Below are 24001 nucleotides of genomic sequence, written 5' to 3' on the forward strand. Positions count from 1 at the left end.
AATACTGGAAAATATTTCAATAAAACTAAACTTTTAAAAAGTAGTTCATAATGAACGAACCATTTAGGACTAGGATTTAGGATGAGGGGTGTATAAGCACAGAGATTTACAAGAATGGCTTATTATTAGAATCCTCCATTGAGATCTTTGAGACCAGTTGACAAGTACATGAGACATGTTGGATGCACAGGCTTATATTTAGATATACAGAAATGCACAGAGATAATGTCTCTTTTAAAGTTGCATATAGGCAGACACAAGCACATTATTCCTGTTTTATCTCCATTTTCTACATGCCTGTATCGCAAAACACAACACACACACATTCATTCCTCTTCTTCTTGTGTAACGGCCTGACCGGCAGCCAGGATGATATAAACTCGGATAACGTCCCCTCGGCTCAATGAATTCTCGAGTTATTGACGATGCCATCCACCCGTCTGGATCCCATTATCAAAGTGTCTTCAAAGGAGACTAATTGAATTAGTGCAGGGATCTGTAATTGAAAGCTTGCTTTTAATGATGCATTGTTGTCTCATATTGAGCCGAGCGTAGACATTAATCAAACATCTTTCTGTCATGACAGATGGTGCACTGCAGTATCATCATTATCAGGGACATCACATTTATTGAATCCTAAGAAATGGCAAAATCCCCTCATCTAATACTATTAGTCACCAAAACTTTGAAACCATTAGATCTAGATTTCTCAATAATTGGAGGCTTTTCCGACATATATTACGATTTTATGGGTTGGCATTTTCAAATTGTTGAATAACTCCCTGAATTGCAGCATCTCTGACCTCAGTGTCTGACACAGCAAACAAGACATGGAAGCTCCTGTGCAGTGATGTTTGATCATGACATCCTCTGACACAATCAAATGCGTCTGTCCATTCGGGCGGGCTGCAATGAACCTTCTGAGTGCTTTCATTGAGTTTTGGTGGAAATCTGAAGATAGGCAGTCTGTGAGATGAGCACACCTGGAGCTGTGTGTGTGTGTGTGTGTGTGTGTGTGTTGTCACCTCCCACATCCCAAGAAATTGGTCAGATTTTTTTTTGTTACCTCCTCCTGACAGCGGTCACACACCCACTGACCCAGAAGCTTTTGTTGTTTTCTTTTTTTTTGTCAATCTGTATGCTGCTCTTACCTGAAAAAGTGGAACACTTGCTGTGGACGTAACTCTTTTGCCAGCAGTGACTCCTCATGGACATTTTGTATATTAAGATGGTTTGAAATATTAGTTGAACTCCAACTAAATCTTTTTTCAGTTCAGTGTGCTTTATTCACATGAATGTTTCATTTAAACAATGTTGCCAAAGCTATTTCAAAATATAAAGTTTACATTTTGAATAAGACATAAAAAGATTAATCCAATCAAAACCATTTGATTTAGCAATTTTAAATTACAAAAACAAACATAACAAATATAGATCTAACGTAAACTACAAATAAAAGTGAACAAGATGTTACCTGCCATGCAGCGAACGTTAAGTGCAACAGTTGACAGTCACTCTCCGTCCCTCACACAGGGGCACATACATGGCGACAAGGTTTGCCGTAGGTCCTTCTCCTGGGATTATTCTTAATTTAATGTTATCTTCAACTTCTTTAAAATCTGGTATTAACTGATTCTGTATTTGCTTCTATATTTGTCACATTTCAGGAGAAAATGTGTCTCTGTCTCCACCTCACCTGTCCTACACTGCTCACAGACTCTATAGTCTTTTGGTAACAGGGACTTTTTATGTCTCCCTTTTTCATTTACAAGGGTCACTGAGTGTGTACTTGTTAAGAATCTGCCTCTGCTTGATGTCTCTGACAGTAGAGAGATATTTTGATTGGGACCTAAAAGGCATTGAGTGGTGATTCAGTCAGATTTCGATTTGATACAAAACTGGTTAACTACAAATAGATTAGTCCTTAACTATTCAAAGTCTTACATCATGTTGTTTGGAACAAAACAGTGGCTTAGATCTACTAATAATCCTTCAAATTTTAGATCTAATGGTGCACTACTCACTAAGGTTGATTGTGTTAAATATCTGGGGCTGAGGATTGACTCTGAATTATCATATAAAAAGCATATTGGGGCTTTGTACAGGTCAAAGAACTGTTTCACCATGAATGTAAAAAAAGAGGCTGGTATCTCAGTTATTGTTGCCTGTTATCAATTATGGAGACATTGTGTATCAAAATGCTTCAAAAACTGATCTTATGAAGGTTAATGTTAAATTTAATAGTTTGTGCAGATTTATTCTAAACTGTGACTTTCAAACCCACCATTGTGTAATGTACAATTTTAAATATCCTATTTAAGAGTTTTTCATTCTGCATAATTCTAATCATATATATTCTCTTAGAAGCAATAACTACACTTGAAATAGGAAAAAAGGCATTTAGGGTTAAGGCTCCTAGAGACTGGAACAATCTACCAACTTGCTTGACATCTATGCAGTATCTAGTTTCATTTAAGGATGCTCTTATTATTCACCTTACAACAGACTGCTCCTGTTAATTATTGTTACTTACTGCTGTACCGAAATGTTTTACTATTGTGTGTTTGATGTTTGCTGTATATTGTGTAGATTTACATTATTGTATGTTTTTGGTCAGGACCCCCTCGAAAATGAGATGGTACATCTCAAGGGGTTTTTATCCTGGAAATAAATAAATTTCTTAAATTAACAAACCTACTCTAATTGCAGGTAGAGCACAACATTGTTTATCAGCCTTCCAAGGCCAATTTAAGCTTAAAGCAGTCCTCGGGGGAAACGCGGTAAAGGATAGACTTACACCACGCTATTTGCAAACTGGCAGGTCTTTTGAGTTTGGCAAATGTTTATTCAACGTGTGATAGCACTCAGCTAGTGTTACTTTTGTCAGACGGAACTAAACGAAAGATATTCGTCAACGACCTTTTCTTCCCTGACTAAAACGAGACGAAGACGAGACGGCGACAATGTCCTTAGACGCTGACAGTGACATTAACGTGCAATATTGTTGACGAAAAATGAGGAGACTAAAATGTAATTCATAAAATAAAATAATAATTAATAAAATCTCTTTCTTTTTGTCAGTGTAATAAGGAGACAAAATGTTACAGGCCAATTTTCGACGGCTTAATTATTATTATTTTTTTCTTCCTGCGCTTTGAATGCTGGCCGACCGTGGTGACGTCAGGTGCGCGAGAAAAACGTTACTGTACTCTGACTGATTGTAAATATATGTGTAACAAAACATTTATGCATTTAAGATTTATTCACCATCAAAAGTTTTGCATTTCCATCTAAATGTTTTGGTCAGCAAAGCTAAACTCTTTTCCTGCAACCAAAGATCCCGCCTCTCCATCCCTGCATGCATCCACATCAGTTTGTAAGTGACAGTGTGGTCAAAGTGGCAGGAAACGGGAGCGGGCAGCACTTCATTAAAGTGCAGCATTACTCCACTCACTCTCTCCCATACATACACATATACACACTAGGGGCAGACCACTTCATTTAGTCTGGGAGATAGAAAGGACAGGCCCCAGTAGATTCTCCTATTAATCTTTAATGAGCCCCGGGGCCTGAAAACTGCCCGCCCACCTCTCCTCCTCCACATCCAGGAAGCAAACAATGACTCGGCTGGAAAACACGTCGGCCGCTCGTCCTCATACCTGCCTGCCTGCCTGCCTGTCTGTCTGCCTGCTAGCCATTAACCCCCCAGCTCAGCCCTGAATTATTAATGCGGCTATCTATCTCTCCCCTCGCCCGGCCCACTCCCAGGAAGGGCAATGGGCGACTGCTTGATGGTGTGGCTGGGAAAGTGTGGCAGTGCCTCTCTGAGTGTCTCCTTCAGGACTTTGGAGGGGGAAGTTGAAGTAAGAGCTGATTGGTCCATCTGTCAGTCAATGTGCTAATGTTTGTCTGGGAAGAAGCCGGTATTGTTTACCTCATAGCCGATAGCACTTAGGTTTTATTATCCTCCTCATGTTGACCTTCTCAACAAATACCAAAAGAAAAGAGATGAGAGCTACAGCTACCGGGGGTCATAGAAACATAATCAACGATTTTAACAACAAACCATGTTCACATTTGAACATAATGAAATCATGCTGTATCTCACTCAACTCATAGGTACAGGGTAGGTGTACTGTAATCAAACAGAGCATTGTCCGCCAGCCTTCAGTTTTTCTTTTCTTACAAAGCAATATTCCTTTATAGCACAAAACAGGAGCAGGCTGTCATTTTTCTCCCCAGAGCAAGTTGACCTAAAACCTTTATAACAGCAGATAGTGGACAAGGGAAAAGGAAAGGCCGATAGAAAAATCACTTCAATCAGCTGAGGTTCAAACTTCATTCCGACCTTGAGAACAGCAGTTTCTCACCAGAAAGGTCCATTTGGTAGCGGTCACACTACAGGGAATTCATCAGCAGATGGATTTTCCCATTTGACAATTTAGTCAGTTGTCAATTTTCCATTTTTTAGGAGAACTCCTTTGTCTTTTAGTTTTGAGCCAACACGGATGAGAATTCCATGACAGCCAGGCAACTCCATCTGCTGATGATCATGCAATATGATTGAAAGCTCCACAACAGCTACAAAATGAGGTTTTTATCCCAACACTTCCATTGTGTTCATCTTGAAAAACAAAACCACTGCATTACACTAAGGCCTTTTTTTTCATTGGCCTGTTGCATTTATATTGTACCAGAATTGATTGTATGTATTGACCCCATAGCAGCTGCTGAAACTTAATATATAATGCTGTATATACATTCTTCATTGTAGAATGTCTGCTTGTTTTGTTTCGCTTCCATCTGCATCACTTGCGTCACCTTTCTCTTTTATCATCTATCTCTTTTCATTCTTTCTCTCTTCCTCCCGTCTCGCACGCTGACACACGAACACAATACCATACACAGACACGCACGCACACACGCTGTCTCTGTCTGACTGTAGAATAGAATTGTCAGTGTGCAGCCAGATTCCTCTGAGATGTTGCATATTAAAATAAAGGCTCTATGAGATGCCCGCGTGTGCTGTGATGAATGCCCATCTTATTTGCTCTTCCTCAGATAGCGACTCCTCTCCCTCTCTGATGTCCCTCGGCGTCACATTCTCGTCTCGTGATAAATATTGAATAGTGTGTTAGATGTGTTTCTGAGGCTCTTTGAGTAGTTATTGTCTGCTTTCTGACTTTCTCTTCATCTGGCCTCTGTGTGTTTTATGATGTGTGTCATTGCGTCTTCTTGATGACCATGGGTGCAGGGCTCCTCCATACATTTAACCAAAAAGGGGCAAAACAGTACTTGTAAAAAAATCATATAGTAGAACGCATTTTGGCAATGTGAGGACCCATTTTAGAAATGTTCTCTTTATAAATGTTACATATTAATTATGAATGTAAACTCCTTTTTATAGTGCTGTAAAAAAGAATCTTATATTGCAATGCTGCTGTTCACCGATCCGAGGAATATCTTCTAAGAACCACACTGTTTTCTTTATAGTCTTCCACATATGTTTGTATTTTCATGTCTGCTGTCATCAAGGCAGAACAATTTAATGTTCTTCTTCACTGACACATTTGTGGGATATAGTCCTCTTTTGGTGATGCAGGAACATTTGACGTACCAACCAGTTTATGCCCTCTAGGAAAGCCTGTCAAAATAACATTTAAAAAAAAACTTAAACTGACTTAGTCATGTGGAATGGGGGTACAGCAATTCTGCAATAATCGATATATTGTTGGACAATCCTAAAATGATACATCACGATATCTAACTATGAATACAAAATGGCTGTGAAAATGTTTTCTCTATGTATTTGCTGCAAAGCCAAACCGTTAGAAGACCGCACAATTCTGCAGCACACGTTTTTCAGTCTGTAAATTAAAATTACAGAATTGTAGAGCAAATCCTTATAAAAACATATCTTTATATATGGCACATAAAATGCAAATTTACTGGATTTTTTTTGCTGAAAATACAAATTGCTGTGGACCACCTAAGTCTAATATGTACGTCACATGATATTGATAATTGTTCAGTGACACAGCATTGTGCAGCAGAGTAGCAGCTCTTTTTTATTTCACACAGAGCTCAGGAAACACTATATATGTATTTCCTGCAGTAAGTCACTCAGGATGTTCAGCTTGTGAAGCAAAATGTGTGCTTTATGTGAAGATTTTATTTTTGCGATCGGGATGGTAACGGCCTTTAGCAGGTTAATGGAGATTCCTATTATATGTTAGCATTGAGCTAATCATCAAAGCACTATTTTAATTGTTTATTTTTTTTGTGTCGATATGATGGGCTGGAATATTGATACAGTATCACGGCAAAATGTTTTGGGCACACCCCTATTTGCTGCCAATTGATTAATGAAACGGTTAAAATGGTACCTCTCTACAGCGTGCACACGCGCACACACATCTACCTCACACATTGCCATCTCTGTCTGTTGAAGGAGGCTGCGAGTCAGACTTGTTGCCTTTGTGTTTTCATAGTGACATGTACCCTCTCACACACATGCCCTGTAGCTGTACGTCCTCCAGGCACCCAAAGTGTCATGGCAACCGCACGGCAGCCACGGTAACGGCAGGCTCATTTTCATACTGATGAGGCGGCCGGTTGCTGGGGAGGCCTGCGCTGCTGCTGCTGCTTGCTCGTCTCTCCTCTCTGGTGTCGCCCTGAAATTTTAATGACCTTCTTTCTCTGCTTCTCATTTTACTCCTTTTTCGCTCTTTGTGTCCTGTGTGTGTGTGTGTTTGTGTGTACATGTAATGGGGTCTCAGCTTCAGTATTCAGATAATACAACAGGAGAACAAAAGCAATGTAATTTGAAAGACAAGAATTTTTAAAGGGCTTGTGTTTTTGTACCTGTGGAAGACCTCCTCCGATCTGCTCGTCTGGGCTTCGTCAGGTTAGCATCTCAGCCTACTTTTTACATGCTCAAAGATTTAAAGGTTCTTCCTCCTATACATGACCAGTAATTCAAGAAACAATCTTGGGAGATCCTATGCCTGGACCAGACTGCACAAAATAACTTTGAAAATTGCCTGATTCTACTCAGGAAAATTGGCATTAGACACAATTAGTTATTTTATCCCATGTCATAGTGGATGATAGAGGATTTTGCATCCTGGAAGTCTCACAAGGCCCCTATGGGAAGACTAGCATGTTAGAATCTTTTGCCTCCTATCTCCTTACTGTGCATTCAGACCAAATTAAATCCTCGCAGGGGTTTTATAGCTGGACTACTGCCGAGTGTTCACACACATAACTATAAAGGAAAAAAACACAACCCATAAAGATTTAGCTGTGATTTAATTGTAATGAAGGGATCAAAATGATGCCGAAATGACTGCGACAAGATTGTCAATTTGTTAAACATATGAATTTACGCTTTGTCAGATCTGCCAGCAGGACAAAAACTTTTAAAAGGTTTGTTTTCTGAATGGAGTTCGGATCAATCAGGCCTGTGCTATGCTAACTTGTTCACAGTAGGGGCCCGTGTCCACCAAAGCGTTTATTGGCAGCTGCTCTTCTGAAAACGCCCAGCAGGGAGTGCTAGCGGGCGTTTTTGAGGCGCAGCGTGTTTTCCTCCTGCTTTGGTTGCTATGATACATAAAATCCCTGGTTGTAAGTAGTTCTAACTAACTTTACTGGATGTAAAAATGTCAACACAGAGCAGAGTACTTGCTCTGGCTCTTGCTCTGTATGAAGAGGAGGCTGAAGCAGGTAGAGAGACAGGACCGACTGGCCATATGTCGGTTTATGATTTTGTGGGTGAGAAAACATTGTCGGCGCCTCGTCACGCTGCTGCCGTTTTTACCAGCTTGTAAAAACGCGACGCTCCCATTGGAAAGAATTGAAAAAACGACCAGGTCATAGCAGGACCATGATCCGGCATAGATACCTTAAGCTTCTTTCGTTTGTTTGTGCTTTGTTTACAAGGAGGAAGAGTCGAGAGGAGAAGAAAACGGCCGGATCGAGCCGGTTGGCCGAGCGGACTCCTGCATGGACCACACCCCTGTGAGGTCACTAGAGTAAGTCCTTCAGTCGGCTTCCCCAGCTTTTGCCTCTCTGTATCCTCACATTCCTGCTGAAACACGTTTCTGGATATTTAAGCTGAAACACGTTTCTGGATATTTAAGTACTTTTATTCCAAAATGTGATATCCACCATTTAGGAAAAGTAACACCTCTCGTGTCTCTAATCTGTTCACAGTGCTGATCAAATTGTTTCACTGTTGAATTTTGAATGATCCATATTTGTGCAAATATTGTGTTATTCCTTTTAAGATGACGTCTTTTTCTCTGTGGATAGAGAATTTGAAACAGTTTGTTTTTTTGGTGTCTACACACCTTACATCGTTCTAAAAGACAATTCTGGGTCATTACAACTCCGGTCTGTTTTTTGTAGTTTTGGCCATCATTTCAGTAATGGTAACATTGGACTAATTAATCTTACTCAGGTACAGATGTTGCCGTGCTCCCAGATCTGAGCAAATACTTGGTGAGCACAGTTATAACCAGATGGCGAAAACTATAAAAATGAATTCTCATTTTGTCTGAAACTAGATTTTCCCTTCAAAGCTGACCTGGGTGAATCAGCCTTCTCCTCCCCTTTTTCTACATAATTACATACATAAGTACTTTAAAGGTAGAACATCAGGTTCTGTATTGTAATCTAGGTTTGTTTTTAGAAAATGTAATTTCAACCCTGCCTCCTGATTTACATAATTCTCTTTTGTGGGAGCAAAATGATCCTCGTCTCGCCATCAGAGCTCTCCCACGCACTCGCCCATTCAGCTCCTGTTATTAACAACTGTGTTTTATTTTGTTATTTTGCTCTGTTGCATGCTTCCAGTTTAATATGCAGGTATGGTATTGTTGTTTATTCCTATGATTTTCGAGACTCTGTCTTCTCCCGCCTCTTAGTTGTCAGCAAGGGGCCCATTTTCCCCGAGCTAATCATAGTCATTGTATCAAAGCTGTGAGTCCATTAGATTTGGCATCTTGTCAAATGTCCAAAGCAGACTTACAGGTAAAGGAAAAGCAAATAGCTGTAACTGTGTTTTGTGCTTGTAGGATCAAAGGATGTCATCAAAAATATAAATGAAATGAAGTTATATACAGCCTAGCGCTCCATCGTAAATCTGTCTGTGTAGGAGATAAAGTTATACTTCTTTGTTACTGTTTTTCAAATATGCACAGAAGTTTGCACATTTGCAGTGGTAATCTGGGAAACACTGACCACATGCAGACCCTATTGACCCCTGAAACGTATGACACCACAAGTCAACGGGTTCAACTGTCACAGAATTTTACTTGAAATTCTACAGTCATGTTACTTTTGTCTGAGGTGGCTGTGATCGGCTTGCTGAACAGCTGCAATGTGACACAAAAGACAAAAAATAAGGACACAGTTCTATTCTGTAGCTGCAAGCAACAACGTCAAAGTGAGCTTGACGCACCAAGCGTGTGTTGTTTTGTTTTTGGTTTTTTTAACACTTTGACTTGTGGTTTGTGGTGCATTTCGGCAGCAGACATCTGCACATAGGATGAATGAAATCAAACATGCTCTAAAATGTGACACTATTAATATCAATGTCTTGACAATGACTCGTATGTTAGACTTTGTAGCAACATTGTATTTCCAGTCCCATTCAGATGCAGCCCTAAAAAATGACACCGTTCTCAGTCTCTCATGTGACCCTTTCAAGATTGACTCTTAAAGCCTAAATTGTGTGTGTGAGGATTTCTGAAAAACTTGAGTATTCCTTGTTACCTCTCACATGTGTTTTATTTATTTGGATTGCTCTGTTTTATTTTCTTTTTTTTGTCAGTCTCCTTCAACACCTTCTTTACTTTTCTTTTATTTATTTACACCACTCTGTTGTTGTGATCATCGTTTTCTTTCTTTCATCATCATCTCATTGCCTGTTTTGTTTTTTCCCCACATGGTGTCACCCCTCTCCTCTCCCCTCCACTCCCTCCCCCCCAAACCCACCCACCCCTGTCTCTCCGTCTTCCATCCATCACCGTCTCCCAGAGACATAGTCAAACTGGTGGAGGTGTCAAACGACGGTGGGCCCCTGGGAATCCACGTGGTGCCTTTCAGTGGCAGGGACCGCAGGTAAAAATATCCAGAGCAGAACCGTGGCGCCGTCAAACAGGCTAGAAGAGAGTAAAGGAGAGGAACAGGCAGGCATGGTGTCCACAGAGCTTTAAACACATCTACATGTGCCAGAAATTGTTTAAATAATGTCTCTGTTAAGAACTTAAACACTGTTAAAATAACTTTTCTTTTTAACTGCATGTGCTTTAAAAAAATATCTGTTATCTCTGCTTAGCGTGTACATTTACAGCTCTGTACTTTAACTAAAAGTAGTTTTTCCAATATTAGAGCTTTGCTTTTTTTGTACTTTCTTTTAGCTTTAACCAGAAAGTGGTAGACAAACTGACAACCCTTCGATAAAACAAACCAAAAACAAAGTTGCTCACTCACCCCCTGCCGCTGTCCAATTGTCAGCCTTATTGTAGACTAAATTAATTCACTTTTGTTGAATTCGGTTTCTGGAAAAAATGTCTTCAAATGTGTTCGTTTAGGATTTTTGAGGGCTGTAAAAACCCTGAAGGGGAAGTAGGCTGCATCACCTGAGACACACACCCACACCAGCATACCGGGCATTCCTCTTTGGTGGCACACACACACACACGCACACACACAGTTTTGCATTGCCTGCATCATGAAGCCATTTGCCAGTTTACAGTGATCAATCATACTTGTTTAGGGTTTGCAGGTGACCATCATATTTCTCTGTGGCTGCTGTCACATCAGCTTTACATGATTCAAAGGCTACACTGAGCAGTGCACACAACACACGCTCTCATGCCTACAAGACATTAAGAAGCACCCATATGCTGCTGGAACAATCTGTGAAGGAATTAGAGGAATTTCACATCTGGTTTGGATATATCCAGAGAGGTAATTGTTGGAGATTGTGATCCAGAAACTTTTATAGTCTGTATGTAGATTGTATAACGTTGTTTTTTTTAAACCTAACATTTACATGGAGGTCCTTCTTATTATTGGCAGAATGTTAAAAGTTAATAGAACCAGGGTGGAGCAGTTTTAGATCTAATGCTTGGTATCATTTTATAGTGGTGAGCTATTTTTCTGCCACAGTTAGTTAGCCACCAGCACAGAGCCAACAGCAGCACCACAAATCTCCAAACTTTCTTTATGTATGAGTCTGCCCCAGACTCCCAAACATGATTAGTGACTACAAACTCACTGTCTTGCTTTATTGAAAGTCAAGATCATATCTGCCTGACTTAATCAACCTAAAAGCACATTTATAATGCACTTTTCTTTTATTGGGGAAATGTCAGAGTAGGCGTTGTTCCAAGATTAAGATGCCCAGCTTTCATCAGAGAAATAGCCGCTCCACAGCAAATCGCATTGTGTTCTCACTCAAATTCAATCAGTGGAATTGTCTCTGAACTTTTTCAACTCCTGAACTTTTCTGCCCTGTCTGTAATCACATTCCCATTCATATTGAATTATAAGCCTTAGGCGAGGGCGAGTATTAAACCCTAAAATCAACCCAGTTTACCTAGGCGACACTCGCTCATACTACCTCAGAAAAAGCCTCGTTACACACGGACACGGACTATATACCGAAGAAGACTCGATTAGCTTTGTGCCGTCTTTCCTACCCGCGGTTGATTTTCTTCCTCCGACTCGGATCTATAATCCGCAAAGCGCCCTTTCAGGTGAAGTTAGCCCCTCGCTGCGGCAGTGCGGGGTGGCATAAGCCAGTTTGCCACACCGGATTACAGGGCGACAACGGTTACAGCTCAGCACGGCTGAAGTACTTCTATGCGGCAGACCAGCTTCTCTCCAACCCGCCTGTTATTAATGTTTGTGGTGCTGCTTTCTGTCTCTCTCTGAAAGCACTTTGGTAATTTTTTTGCTTAGAAAAGGGGCGCAGGAGTCTTAGGGGTTAGAAAATCAAAAGAATCGACCCAGTCAGAACTACACTTGAGTTTTTGAATGTGCTGATTGTCTTTGAATAGCTGCCTCCCCCACACATCCTCTAAAGCACCCTGATGAGACGTGACTGCTTTCTCTCATATGCCTCATTGGTACACTGATGATGCAAATGACAGGACCGCACTGTACACTCTTTTCAAGTACCACGTGATAAAGCAGAGGCAGCAATTAGGCATAGCTCTTGTTTTGACCGAAAAAAGCTCTTTTATTATCACAGTGTAGGCTGATTCTTGGATAGTCGCCTGACCTTGGGAGCAGCATTGTTTGTAATCAAGAATGCATTTTTGTGGCTGCAAGGATACAGTACAAAAGTCATAGAACATCAAGACACTTACTGTCAAAATGAATAGTGAAAAATACAATCCTATAGGTCACAATGATGACAAACACACTTTGACTGAACTTCAGAGTGCTTGAAGGACTCAACAGATGAGCCGCATAACATTTTCTTCTGTACACAAAGTCTAAGTATCTTTTTGGCAGATAAAAACCCTAAGTGTAACTCCAAACGTCCCAGTGATTATAATTCAGTAGATACTAAAGTGTATTCTCCACCTCAGCCCTTTCCAGGCTACAGCAAAGTAGCCATATTGAATCCACAGACATCGTCTTGCAACTTGTTGACATGAACGTTTGAACATTTCAGGACTCTTGGCTTGTTGGTCAAGCGTCTGGAGAGAGGAGGCAAGGCTGAGCAGCAGGGCCTCTTCCAGGAGAATGACTGTATCGTCCGTATCAATAACGGAGACCTGAGAAACATCCGCTTTGAACAGTAAGACGGCAGCTCACAGGACCCACTGCTGTGACTGGCTTTCTGGGCCTTCGCTTCTTCCCTCTTCTTATGCCTTCAGTCCTAAACCCTTCTTTTTGCTGTTATCCTCTCATGCCTTTTTTTACCGTCCCCTCTGCACTCCTGCCAGTGCACAGGCTCCTCTGCTGCCTGTCACTGTGCTAAGCTAACCTTTCCCTATTAAATTCCTGTAGGTTGCACCCTCAATCGCTGAAGCGTTCCTTGCAATCCTCTCAGCCTTTATTCCCCTGTGTTTCTGTTACAGCTCCACTGGACTCCTATTGTAACACCTCTCTGACTTCTTCCATCGGAAGGAATGTGGATAAGGCTCCTTACATTCATAGCCTCTGCTTTTCAGCTCTGTTCACATCTCGTGCTTCTCATTACTTGCCTAACCCCACTGGCTAACTCCCCTCCCTCTTTTCTAGATTCTATATGCTGCATGCGTGCCTTCATGCTGCATATAACGTAACCTTCTAAATACAATTTCAAAAATCCAGTGATGCATATGTGTCCACCTGTCAGCATAGATGTATGCTAAAAGCATGTGTGTTTTCAACCCCCGTGTATAATTCATGTGTGATGTACATGCGAGACAAAGAACATGCAAAGAACCATGCATAACGTGTACATACAGGTGTATTATGATTTCTGTCATGAGACGGACGTGGAATAATTTAAGCGGCTTGTTCATCCATTATAAAAATGTAATTAAATGAAAACAAACATACAAACAAAAAAATACACAGTTGTCACCTTTATCTATGTAGTGTGTAGCCTAATAAAACAATAACAATAAATATCGGAATATAATTTTTTTTCAATAACAATATAAAAAATGTTCAATAAATATTCAACAAATGTTTGATTTTATTCACTTGAATCATAAATAAGTAGGACTTCATTTTTTTTATGAAGATGTTTATTTTGTTGAGCAAAAAGAAAAAAAATACTCAATTTGCTGACAAAGATTTTATCATAATTGTTTTGAATGTTCTACCTCAGATGTGAGAAGTGATCCACTTTTTGTCATCAAGTGTTTGTTCTGACCATAAAGAAAAGTCTAAACCACAGTTAACCATCAGGTTTCTTCAACCTTCATTCACGAGCAAAAATCAGCCTTTAAACTCGAAAGAAATACCGATTTGATACTTGATAATTTGATACATCAAAAGATATGAAACATATTGTGATAACATTTTTGGCCATATCGTCCATCCCTAATGTAGCCGTGCAGATAGTACAATGGAGGTTAATGGATTTGCACTTCAGTAGCAGTATCTCTTTAATGAAACTGTATCCCTGTATGTTGAATAATACAAAGAACAGATGGACTGTATCTATGGTAGAAATAGTTTAAACGTTAACCTCCATTGTATTGGAGTGGAAGCAGAAATCTAGGTAATTAAACCAAAACTATCAATATGAGTAAGTGAGAAATTATATATAATTTGGCTGAACCAACCCTTTAATCCCAGTCAGGGACGTGATGGTGCCCCCTCCAACTCAACTGTTGAGCCATAAGTCAAGAAATGGATGGGAATAATACTTCCATGCATAGTGTTGTTACAAAAGTTCAACAGTTGCTCTTGTTATTTAACGGTATTTTTATAAGGGAGCAGATTACATCTTGTCTGCCACTCGTTTCAGACTGAAATCGTAAAGACCATCCTCCTCAGGGAAGGTCATTAGTGGCTGGGAACAAATGGGGCCTGGTATTTCACAACGAAAGTCTTCAGGGGGGCCAAGTTTTTGTTGTCGTTCAGAGGGGCGCGGGGAGACTAGAAATTCTGGGGCCCAGGCATTTTGCAGAAAGTCCGTGCAGCTGTCAAGGGGCGAGGAAGAGCCATACCAAAGTCGACTTTATTGAAACAGGTGGTGCTAACAAGGCTCCGCTGTTACAGGGTGCTGACAGCCAACATAAGTTTCCATTCACACCTACTGTACATGAGCTCACACTGAGAGGGGGTTTAAAAGAGGATTTTCTGCTATCTATCTGACGGATAGAGGTCTCCTTCATCTGGAGCCAAATGAGGGGATTATGTGATGGAGCTGTCGGGGAGGGTTCAGTCTCTTTTTAGAGCCGCTCACGCTGGCAATAAGTATTAATTAACATGTCAGAATGTTCAGGTGGGCGAAGATGGATTTTAAATATACAGTATGGATGTGTGTGTGAGAGAGACATCGGGTAGTTGGCGTTCTTGAATGGGCAAGTTTGTACAGACAAGTATATGATTAAGAATAGCTGAGAAAGGTATTTAGTGCTAAAATCAGTTTGAAATTGACCTCTTTCTCTGTCCTTTCCTTCAAATTGTCCCAGAGCCCAGAATATGTTCCGTCAGGCCATGCGATCTCCTGTCATCATGTTCCATGTGGTGCCATCATCGATGAAAACCCACTACGAGCAGCTTTCCCACGCTGAGAGGAACCCGGCGTACGCCTCGGGCCGTTTCAGTCCTGACTCCATGACCGGCAGCATCGTCTCCGGCATGGACCACACCCCGCAGAGGATGTCCCGACACGGTTCGCAAACTCACCCGCACTCCCATCCGCATCCTCATTCCCATGGTCACCCAGACCAGACAGACCCTCCTCTGACTCACCCGGCGGTCTCTGCAGCCAAACCTCCAACAGGACACACCCACTCTCCTCAGAGGGGGCTAAACTCGACGCCACCAGGAGGATATACCAAAAAGGTTGGGAGGAGGCTCAACATCCAGCTAAAGAAAGGTGAGGTGAAGAAAGGTCCCTGCAAAAACAATTCTCCTTCCAACCACCATTCAGAAAGCACATGTGAAACTTCCATTATCAGAAAAGCTGTTTATTGTTTTTGTAGAACAAACATCTCTGTCCCTACATGATGTATTACATCATTTTGTTTTTGAAGTATCATCTGATTCTTTCCAGAGGGTCTGTGAAAATCTCCCCTCATGCTTTGCATTCCTCTGGCTTTCAAAAATGTTCCTAGCCTTTCCATTCCAACTGAATAAACAAGCAATTTCCCCATTCCTGACGCATCAAAAACAAGTGTAGGAACAGTTTGAGAAATGGCGCAAACTCAGAAGCAGGGGGAATGTGTGCATTGATGTAACAGGCTTAAAAACATCCAGAGTTTACCCTGCTGATGTGAACAGCGAACAATGGGTGATGAGTCCAATAAACTGTACAAACTCTGGGAGGTGGAAATACAGAAGGAAAGACGATGCTGGGAATCAACCTTTGGAGATGTCTCCTTGGTATAGGCTTTGACCGACAGCTGGCGCAGGTGGTGCAAACCTCTGCCAACAGGATACCAGGTGTCGGTGCCAGGTCTCAGGGCCAGAGAGCTTTGTTGCTAAGCAGCCGCTGGTCCCTGCGTGCTGTCAAATGCCACAGCAAAGAGTCTGACAGAGCTGCACCATATGCCCATAGAGGTTTTCACTCAAATCTGTTGCCTCTCTTTGAGCTGGAGTCAAGCCAGAACATAAAATAACAACACCCAGCTGGTTGTTGCATATTCCGTCCCAGCTGATAGCTATTTCCTTTATCATAGGTTTTTCCTCTCACTCTCTTTTCTCTGCTTAGTCATGATACCCAGAATACTGTGCATGATGTGCCAGGAGATCTGTTATGTTCTCAATCAAAGATCTTATCTTTCCTCATTCCACCTTTTGTTTGCTTCTGTTGGAGCAGACACTTGCGGGGATTAAGAGCGACTCCCAAGAGCTTGTTTGGCTCATCTGTTTTGTTTTGAGTACCGACTTTAGCCCACAGCTTTGAGCGCAGATTAAACTCCCGTATTGTTTATGTGCTTGAATCAAACACCATTGTCGTTGCAAATCCTGCGGAGTATCAAAATCAATCGGAGGATTCCCATTCTGCACAGGAAATTGCCTAGGTATGTCTTAATCAAGCTAATGGGAGTTTAAAAGATCCTCCTCCCTGTTTAAAGCCAGGAACGCTATAGGCATTTACCGGATAATATGATGCCGAGCCTCGTCTGCCTGCGGGAAGTTGATTGGCTCATCAGTGTAGGGGATTAGGTAGAGGATGTGAAACAGAGAATAGCTAAGTGTTCTGATTTTCTTTGCATCCAGCTCTGCCAGACAGGCAGTGAGGATTAGGACCAGTGCTCAGATACAGCAAGGATGCTCATTATTGTTCTTATATTAACATTGTTTTACAGTCTTCCACACAGTGTCAGTGGGAACAGTTTCCTTACAAAGCTCTCTGAGACACATACACAAAGGGCCTTGAAAAGAGTCCAACTGTGCAAGATGTGGCCAGGTGTAATGCTTGCGGAGAAGGACTGACTTAAATGTGTTGATCATCGTGTAATTGCATATAAAAGTCCAACATCTTACTTTAAAAGAACTAAGTTGCCTTGCCTTTCAATATATCCTACTTTTAATATTGCCTATTAACCAACTTGAGCTCTCTGCTGACAGGATACAGGTTTTTCCTTCATTTCCTATATTTATCTTCCTTAATAGTAGGAAATTGTTTGTCTGTCTGTTAGGATTATTGACGATATGAGATACAGGCCTGTATTCTGAATAGTTCATAATGATGCACTTTAAAGCGGTTGCTAATGTACACAAACAAAATCCCGTCCTCCCACATAAACATAGATTTATAAACACAGACAGATCAGCAACATCTGAAAAGTGCCAGGTCACACTAGAAAGTACAGTTAGAATCATTAGCATGTTTTCTTCAAATAACTGGGACTGGGAACCTGATGAAGTACTGAGTCATTTGGGGATGTGCAGTGGCTGCCATTGGTTGTACACTAGTTAGTTTTGTTAGTTGCAAAATAGATGCAGAAAGGAAAGCTCTAATATTGTTACTTCCCATTCAGAGGAGGCGAAGGAAGAATGTCAAAAAAAGGTTGTGCAACACGGCTAATAAGATAACATCCTGCATTTTGGCCCCTCCGTTCTCTCAAAGGTTAGCACTCTCCAGACAGAGCAATTTGTCAACGGCCCAATTTCGCATAGTTCAACTTTAGTGAACTCTGTGTAAAGGCTTTAGGCAAACATTTGCTATATATGCTGGTGGCGGGGGTTTCATCCATGGAATTAAATAACAAAGGCTGTAAGCACCGATTGGACTCCTCGTCTTTTCCCACCACGTAAAAACTCAGGTTTTCTTTTTTCTAACATTGTGACATGCCGCCGAATTATTACTGGTCTTTATTTCAGGTGAGCCAGGCTGCCTCCACTGTTCAGTGCTGCAGTAAATGCAGGTTTATACTAACCCTTTACTCCTGACCAAACAAACCACTTCACTCTAAGGGTGCTTTCACACCTGTAGTTCGGTTCATTTGGTCCGGACCAAGTGGAAAAAAAATGATGCACTGTTGCATTTTAGTTCCGGTCTGGTTCATGTTCTCACTGCAGCTTTACAAACGTAGTAATCATGACGTTACACAGACTTACAGGTAACTCGTTGATTGGACAGCTTTGGCGATTGTCATCCTGCGTCATCAGGACCCATTTGGGGAAATCAAACTCCGGTGACTGACAGAAGTTTGTGCAGCGCTTTAACGCTTCTGATCTGTATCACAAAGAGCTCATGAAGTAATAACTTATTAAAAGTATTATTAGTTATGTTAGACCACAGACTGACTTGGATTAAATCAAAGATTGTCTCTCCTTAGGAACTGGGAATATTGTTGATTCATCCTTAAATTCAAGCTGGCGATTAAGAGTATAGTAAAACCTTCCTTTGTCATCATTTCTAAAGGAATTTTATAGGAAAGTATTATGAACAAGCATTGATTACATTACATGAAGGAGTGTCTTGCTGAAAATAAAAACACTGCACAAGTAACTTTCTTTTCAGCACTAATATTAACAACAGTTAACATAACTACTCAAATAGAGGCAAACGTAATCAGGTAACTAAAGATTTAATTAACTGCTTTGAGTCTTTGGAGACTGCAGTCCTTTTACATTCAAAGTTCAGTGTCTGGACCATGTCACACTTGGGTGAGACAGGGGTTTTCCTTTTTGATGTGGTAATAAACAAAGAATAAGGTCAGTTGCCACGGAAACGTGTGGGGGGGGGCTATAGGCTGTTCAGGGAGATACCAATGGCTGGCTCGTGTCCCTTTGTCAGTTTAACAGTCAGGCCCCGCGTTATCAGCTTCGGAATGAAAAAGGTGCCAGTTTTATGGTCGGGCTAGCACTTAGAGAAAGCAACTTTGACCCCTCCCCTTCTTCTCTGGGGAGGAGAAAGGAATTTAGGGTAGCTCCAAATTTATTCAATGTAAAATGCACAAATCCACACCGTTGTTCACTACATGCGATTCAACCGAACTAAATGAGGCGGGTGTGAAAGCACCCTAATATCTGAACCAAATATCTGCCCTTAGACTTACCACCGTTATTGCCTATATTTGCCTCAGATCCACGACAGTATGAACTTAGTCACAGTAGCTTGAGCTGTAGGCTTACAGAGGGAATAGAAGAGCATCACCTTTTGCCTCAGGACGAAACCAGATTCCATCATAAGACTCCTTCCTGCTCATCCCACAGGCCCTGAGGGACTCGGCTTCAGTATAACGTCACGGGACGTTCCCATCGGCGGCTCGGCACCCATCTACGTGAAGAATATTCTGCCTCGGGGAGCTGCCATCCAAGATGGCCGCCTCAAGGCAGGAGACAGGCTGCTGGAGGTGAGATAGTCGAAGTGCAGTGATACTTAACACAGCAGTTCATATGCGTGCAGGAGCTGATGGACTCATTTAATGTAACCTATGACGGTCACTGGATTATGTTATCTGGACAGTAGACCTGTACCAGGCAGTAGTCGTGGTTTGTTCCAAAATTAGTTAAATCCCAGTATAAAATGTGGATGTTGTTTGTCACAACACAAGTACTGATACTTTTAATACATCAAAAATACCTGTCGTCATTTAAAGTGTAACTAATTAATTTCAGGCAGCTACTTGGCAATTCAGCATCCTGGAGTAAAATCAAAGAACGTGTGTTTATATTGTATTGTGTGTGCAGCAAGACGGAAGCGTTTGAAGTTGCGTTATCCCACATTGCAAACCATTTGCATAAAGGATTACACTGTGCAACACTGAGTCTGTGGGGTTATTGCACAAAACATTAAAACCTTTGGTACACAGGTTTATTTTTCACGTTTTTAACTGGGATTTGTCTAATTTTGGTACACAGTAGTAGTAATTTTGGTTTATTTTTCACTTTTTTCCAAGTGACTGTTTAATGTGAGGATTTGCTGCTTTTCTTTGTTTTGCAATAAGCACAAATAAGTGTTGTGAATATTTCACCTTGGCTGAGAGATTAACCATGCAGCCTTTTTTAGAACTAAACTCAGTCACTCCTGTTCAGGTGAATGGAGTGGACCTGAATGGGCGGACCCAGGAGGAGGTGGTGTCTCTGCTCAGGGCCACGCCCATGGGCGGGGCTGTTGGGCTGCTGGTTCTACGGCAGGAGGACACTTTCCTCCCACGAGAAGTGGTACGTTTGTCATTCTTCACCTTCCTTGGAACATTCCGCCAACTGTTCAACCTGTCAGCATAACACATTTCACACGCTGACATATGTACAGTCCCCGCTTGCATGGTGTTTGTGTGTGCTGCTGTGCTGTCACAAGTACCGTTAATCCCCACTGTGAGTGCGGTGTTGTCTTCTCATTTCCCGGCTAACACAACATGCTAGCCGAGCATGCAGATTGATTGTCCCGCTCCGTCGCTGCACTCCTCTCTATTATCAAACTGTGGCTAGCCTCAGAGGAATCCTGTAGAGCTCAATCTTTTCTCTTTATCTCCTTTTCTTCTCGCTTTAACTCTCTCTGTCCTTCCTGTGTCACCCTCCCCTGCCGCAACTTTCATTCTCAGTCACCACTTCCCTTTCTTCCTCTCGCTTTGTTAGGTTACATTCTCTCTCTCTTTCTGTATTTCCATCTCTCTTGCTCTGTTTTGCCTCCGAGCTGGCTTTCTAGATTGATGGATGTGGGAATGAACAGACAGACACAGGGCAGGTAGTAGGCAGAGAGTGGAAAACACACTTGGACTGAATATCAATCAGGCAACATCCTCGCACATTACACGACACAAACGGCAATACAAATGTTTGTGTGCTGTTTTTGGATGCTACTGCTGTCACCCAGTCTGGACAGGTGCCATTCACAGCTTGTAACTTCAATGATTCATGCGAACCGTTGCTAATTTAGTTGGTACGTTTGTCGCAACTATTTGCTTTCCTCAAGGTCGCGTTTTTTACGTGCTGCCAGATGTTGCACTTAATTATCTTTGCAGAAAATTAGCTTTGATGTACTGAGCATCTGGAGTTACCTCAAAGTTGTTTGATAAAGAAGTGAGCTCATAATGACGGCGGCAGAACACTGTAGCTTAAGTGTAAGTTTAATGTGGGAAGAGTGAACAGTGGGGGCTGGTAGCAGGCTTTTAATCACATTAGTGTTTACTCCACAGCAGCGGTCAATGATTCTCTGCTATCTCTCTAGCTCCAGTAGCTGGCTTTAACACATGCCTTATCGAGTAGAAACATGAGTTATAGCACCAAACAGCCCTAAATCCCCCCTCTGTTGTCATAAACATGGACTCTCCCAGCACCCTCCGCTGTCACCAGGGCCATTAGAGCCACAAGCAGCCATTCGCTAGCAAGTAGTGTCAATCAAATGGCTGATTGGTGACAATTATCACAACAAAGGGATGCAGAGGAAGCCATTGGTTGGCTGTCACCAAGGGCGAGGTTGGATGAGAGGAGCTGGTCGATACTCATCTTTAGATTAGAGCGGGGCTTTGAGTCCAGCTGATTCTGCGTAGTCGGCAGTTAGATGGTAGGATTTATTTGATCTGTGGTTATTTGGCTGCAGAGGGTGGAGAGGGTGATGAGAATGGGCTGAGATGGCGCTCGAGGGAGATGAGGTCTAGTGCACAAAATGAGCAGCTTCAGTCTTTATCCAGAGCTGTGAGCTAGGCTAAGCATTTCTCATGGGTTTTAGAGATAGGGGAGACTAAACAACATGTCAGTTAACCAAAATATAATAACAACACACATTATATATCAATTAAAACACAAACTGGATTACTAAATTGAGCTTAACCAAAACAGTGTTTCAAGAGTAAAAAGCACATTTTCTGGCCACATAAGTGTGAATTAAAAATGGCAGTTGCTAAGCTTTATTTATTAAACCTAATGTAGAGCAATGAACAAATAAAGGCAACAGCTGTTATATCGTTTGTACAGCTGCCACGTGCAGCAGGTATAAAAACGAGATCTTTTAGCTGTTGGACAAGCGGGACAACTTATTTTATCATCTGAAACTACATTAATCTCGCAAATAGCATGATGAAATTATTATTTAGTGAGCTTATATTATAGGTTGTGAGCTTTCCACATTATTGGTAGTATAACAAGAGTTATAAATGTTTTGTAAATTGATAGGCCTGCTATACTACTACTACTTGATATATGCTATTGTTAATGCACTGCATATTCATGCACATGTGACTCAAAATCACAGTTTCATTGACAGAGAAATGAGATACGATGAGAATGATATACTTAAAACTGCCAGCCTTAAATCAAAGTATAGATTGAATTATTTATTTTCCCAAAAATATTTATGTAATGTAGGATACTTTTTCAACCCTGATTAGGTCAGCCTGTATGCAGCCTGAGAGGCAAATCTCAGGGCAAATCTTGAATGATCACTGCTCACCAATAAAAACCTTACTCAAAGATTTGAGATTTCAGAGAGCTGGAGCTCAATGACTGGAAAAGTGTCCATCATGCAATTTATTCATCTGTTATATATATCTGGTCTTGCCAGTGACATCTTTGAAGATTGTGACATGTAGTCTTTGCAAACACTACAGTTGTTTTCTGACCCACAGTTTTATATTTTAAGTCTGAGCGCACACCACCCAGCAATACCTACCCATCTGTCTGCTGAGATCTATCGTTTTCATAACCTGCATGCCCATTTATTCATCACACTGCTTCCATTTCTCCCTTCCACAGCTTCTTGTGTGTCCGTGTGCTAGAATTTTGACTTGGTTTGACTTTGGTTCTCTTGTCCCCTCCATCCTCTAGAATGCTGAGCCCCAGGTGCAATGCCCCAGAGATTTGGTAAGACTCCACCCCATCACTAGCCCGCAATAAAACCATCTTCCCAAATCCGCTGCCTCCTCCTCAACAGCTCCTACTCCTTTATTTAGCCCGAACCTTTGCATGGGTGTTATTCATCTGTGCTAGGAAATACACCGAATTTCATCACCCAGTTGGGATGAAAACAATAGCTTATGCGTGTGTTGAGGTTCCACTAGTAAACTAGTGGGTTAATCAAAATGCAAGTCACTAGTCACGCGTATAAATGTTAGTCAGTAACACAAATTTCAATCTCCATCCAGAGTTGCTGTAACAAATCACAATTTCATGGTTCATCAGTATGGACTGTTCAGGCTGTGCTGCAGAATAATTCGCTCCATCACTCCCCTCAGAGCTGTATTTGTCAGTGAAGGTAGAAACACATTGGAGTTTGCTTTATTTGTCGGCTGTGGATAAGGTTGTCAGTCTGGCCTTCCTGCAGCATGCTAACTCTGATATGCGAGGTGAATGACAAACAAGCTGTTTAGTTTGTGTTTCATTTTATTGAGAGAAAAATGCAGAGAGCTGGATGTGGATGTCTGAGCGCCAAATGTAAACAGAAACTTTGGAAACTTTGACATATGTAACCGAGACATGTATAGCCTAATGTTATATCCATAAATACCCAGGAACTGGATGCAAAGAAACTTTCCTTATCTTGGGGTTGTACCATGCAGTGGCTGCAGATGTTATTTTAGGATGAGAAGCTACCTTCTATGAAGAATCAGCTCTCAACAGGATGTACGGTATTTCCAACTGTTACAGTACAGTCTCGATGGCCTGAATGTTACTTGTCACACATTACCCTTAAAGGTTCTCCATCACAGCAGCTGTTAAAAGCTCATCTGTCTTTACTGCTGAAATTAAAAGGCTATTCAGTTTTCCATAACTCTGCATTTCCATACCGAACTTGAGTTGTAATTTAACAACCGCAGACTTCATGTCTTCGCATCTGGCGTTACCTTCAGGTTACATCTGGCCAAGTGCAGGTGATTGGTTGCAGTTTGAGTGGCGCATTAGAAGCGTAATTGGCCAG

The 24001-nt window shown here is 41.5% G+C and overlaps 1 protein-coding gene across 9 annotated transcripts in view; it reads left to right on the forward strand.

Annotated features, from left to right (window-relative positions):
• Positions 1-24001, forward strand: part of pard3ab (par-3 family cell polarity regulator alpha, b) — a 235541-nt gene that overhangs the window by 105202 nt on the left and 106338 nt on the right. For 5 of the 9 annotated variants that reach the window (XM_038717307.1, XM_038717314.1, XM_038717305.1 and 2 more), the window contains exons 6-12: positions 7942-8033; positions 10042-10125; positions 12695-12820; positions 15159-15568; positions 19360-19499; positions 20182-20310; positions 22912-22947. In XM_038717307.1, coding sequence (XP_038573235.1) covers positions 7942-8033; positions 10042-10125; positions 12695-12820; positions 15159-15568; positions 19360-19499; positions 20182-20310; positions 22912-22947 — 1017 coding nt within the window. The remainder of the gene's footprint in view (positions 1-7941; positions 8034-10041; positions 10126-12694; positions 12821-15158; positions 15569-19359; positions 19500-20181; positions 20311-22911; positions 22948-24001) is intronic. The other 4 variants (XM_038717309.1, XM_038717315.1, XM_038717308.1 and 1 more) reach the window with 3 other exon arrangements.

The sequence above is a fragment of the Micropterus salmoides genome, unplaced genomic scaffold (assembly GCF_014851395.1).
Source record: "Micropterus salmoides isolate LMB-PRFRI ecotype aquatic unplaced genomic scaffold, ASM1485139v1 Ms_hic_scaffold_14, whole genome shotgun sequence".
Taxonomy (NCBI): Eukaryota; Metazoa; Chordata; class Actinopteri; order Centrarchiformes; family Centrarchidae; genus Micropterus; species Micropterus salmoides.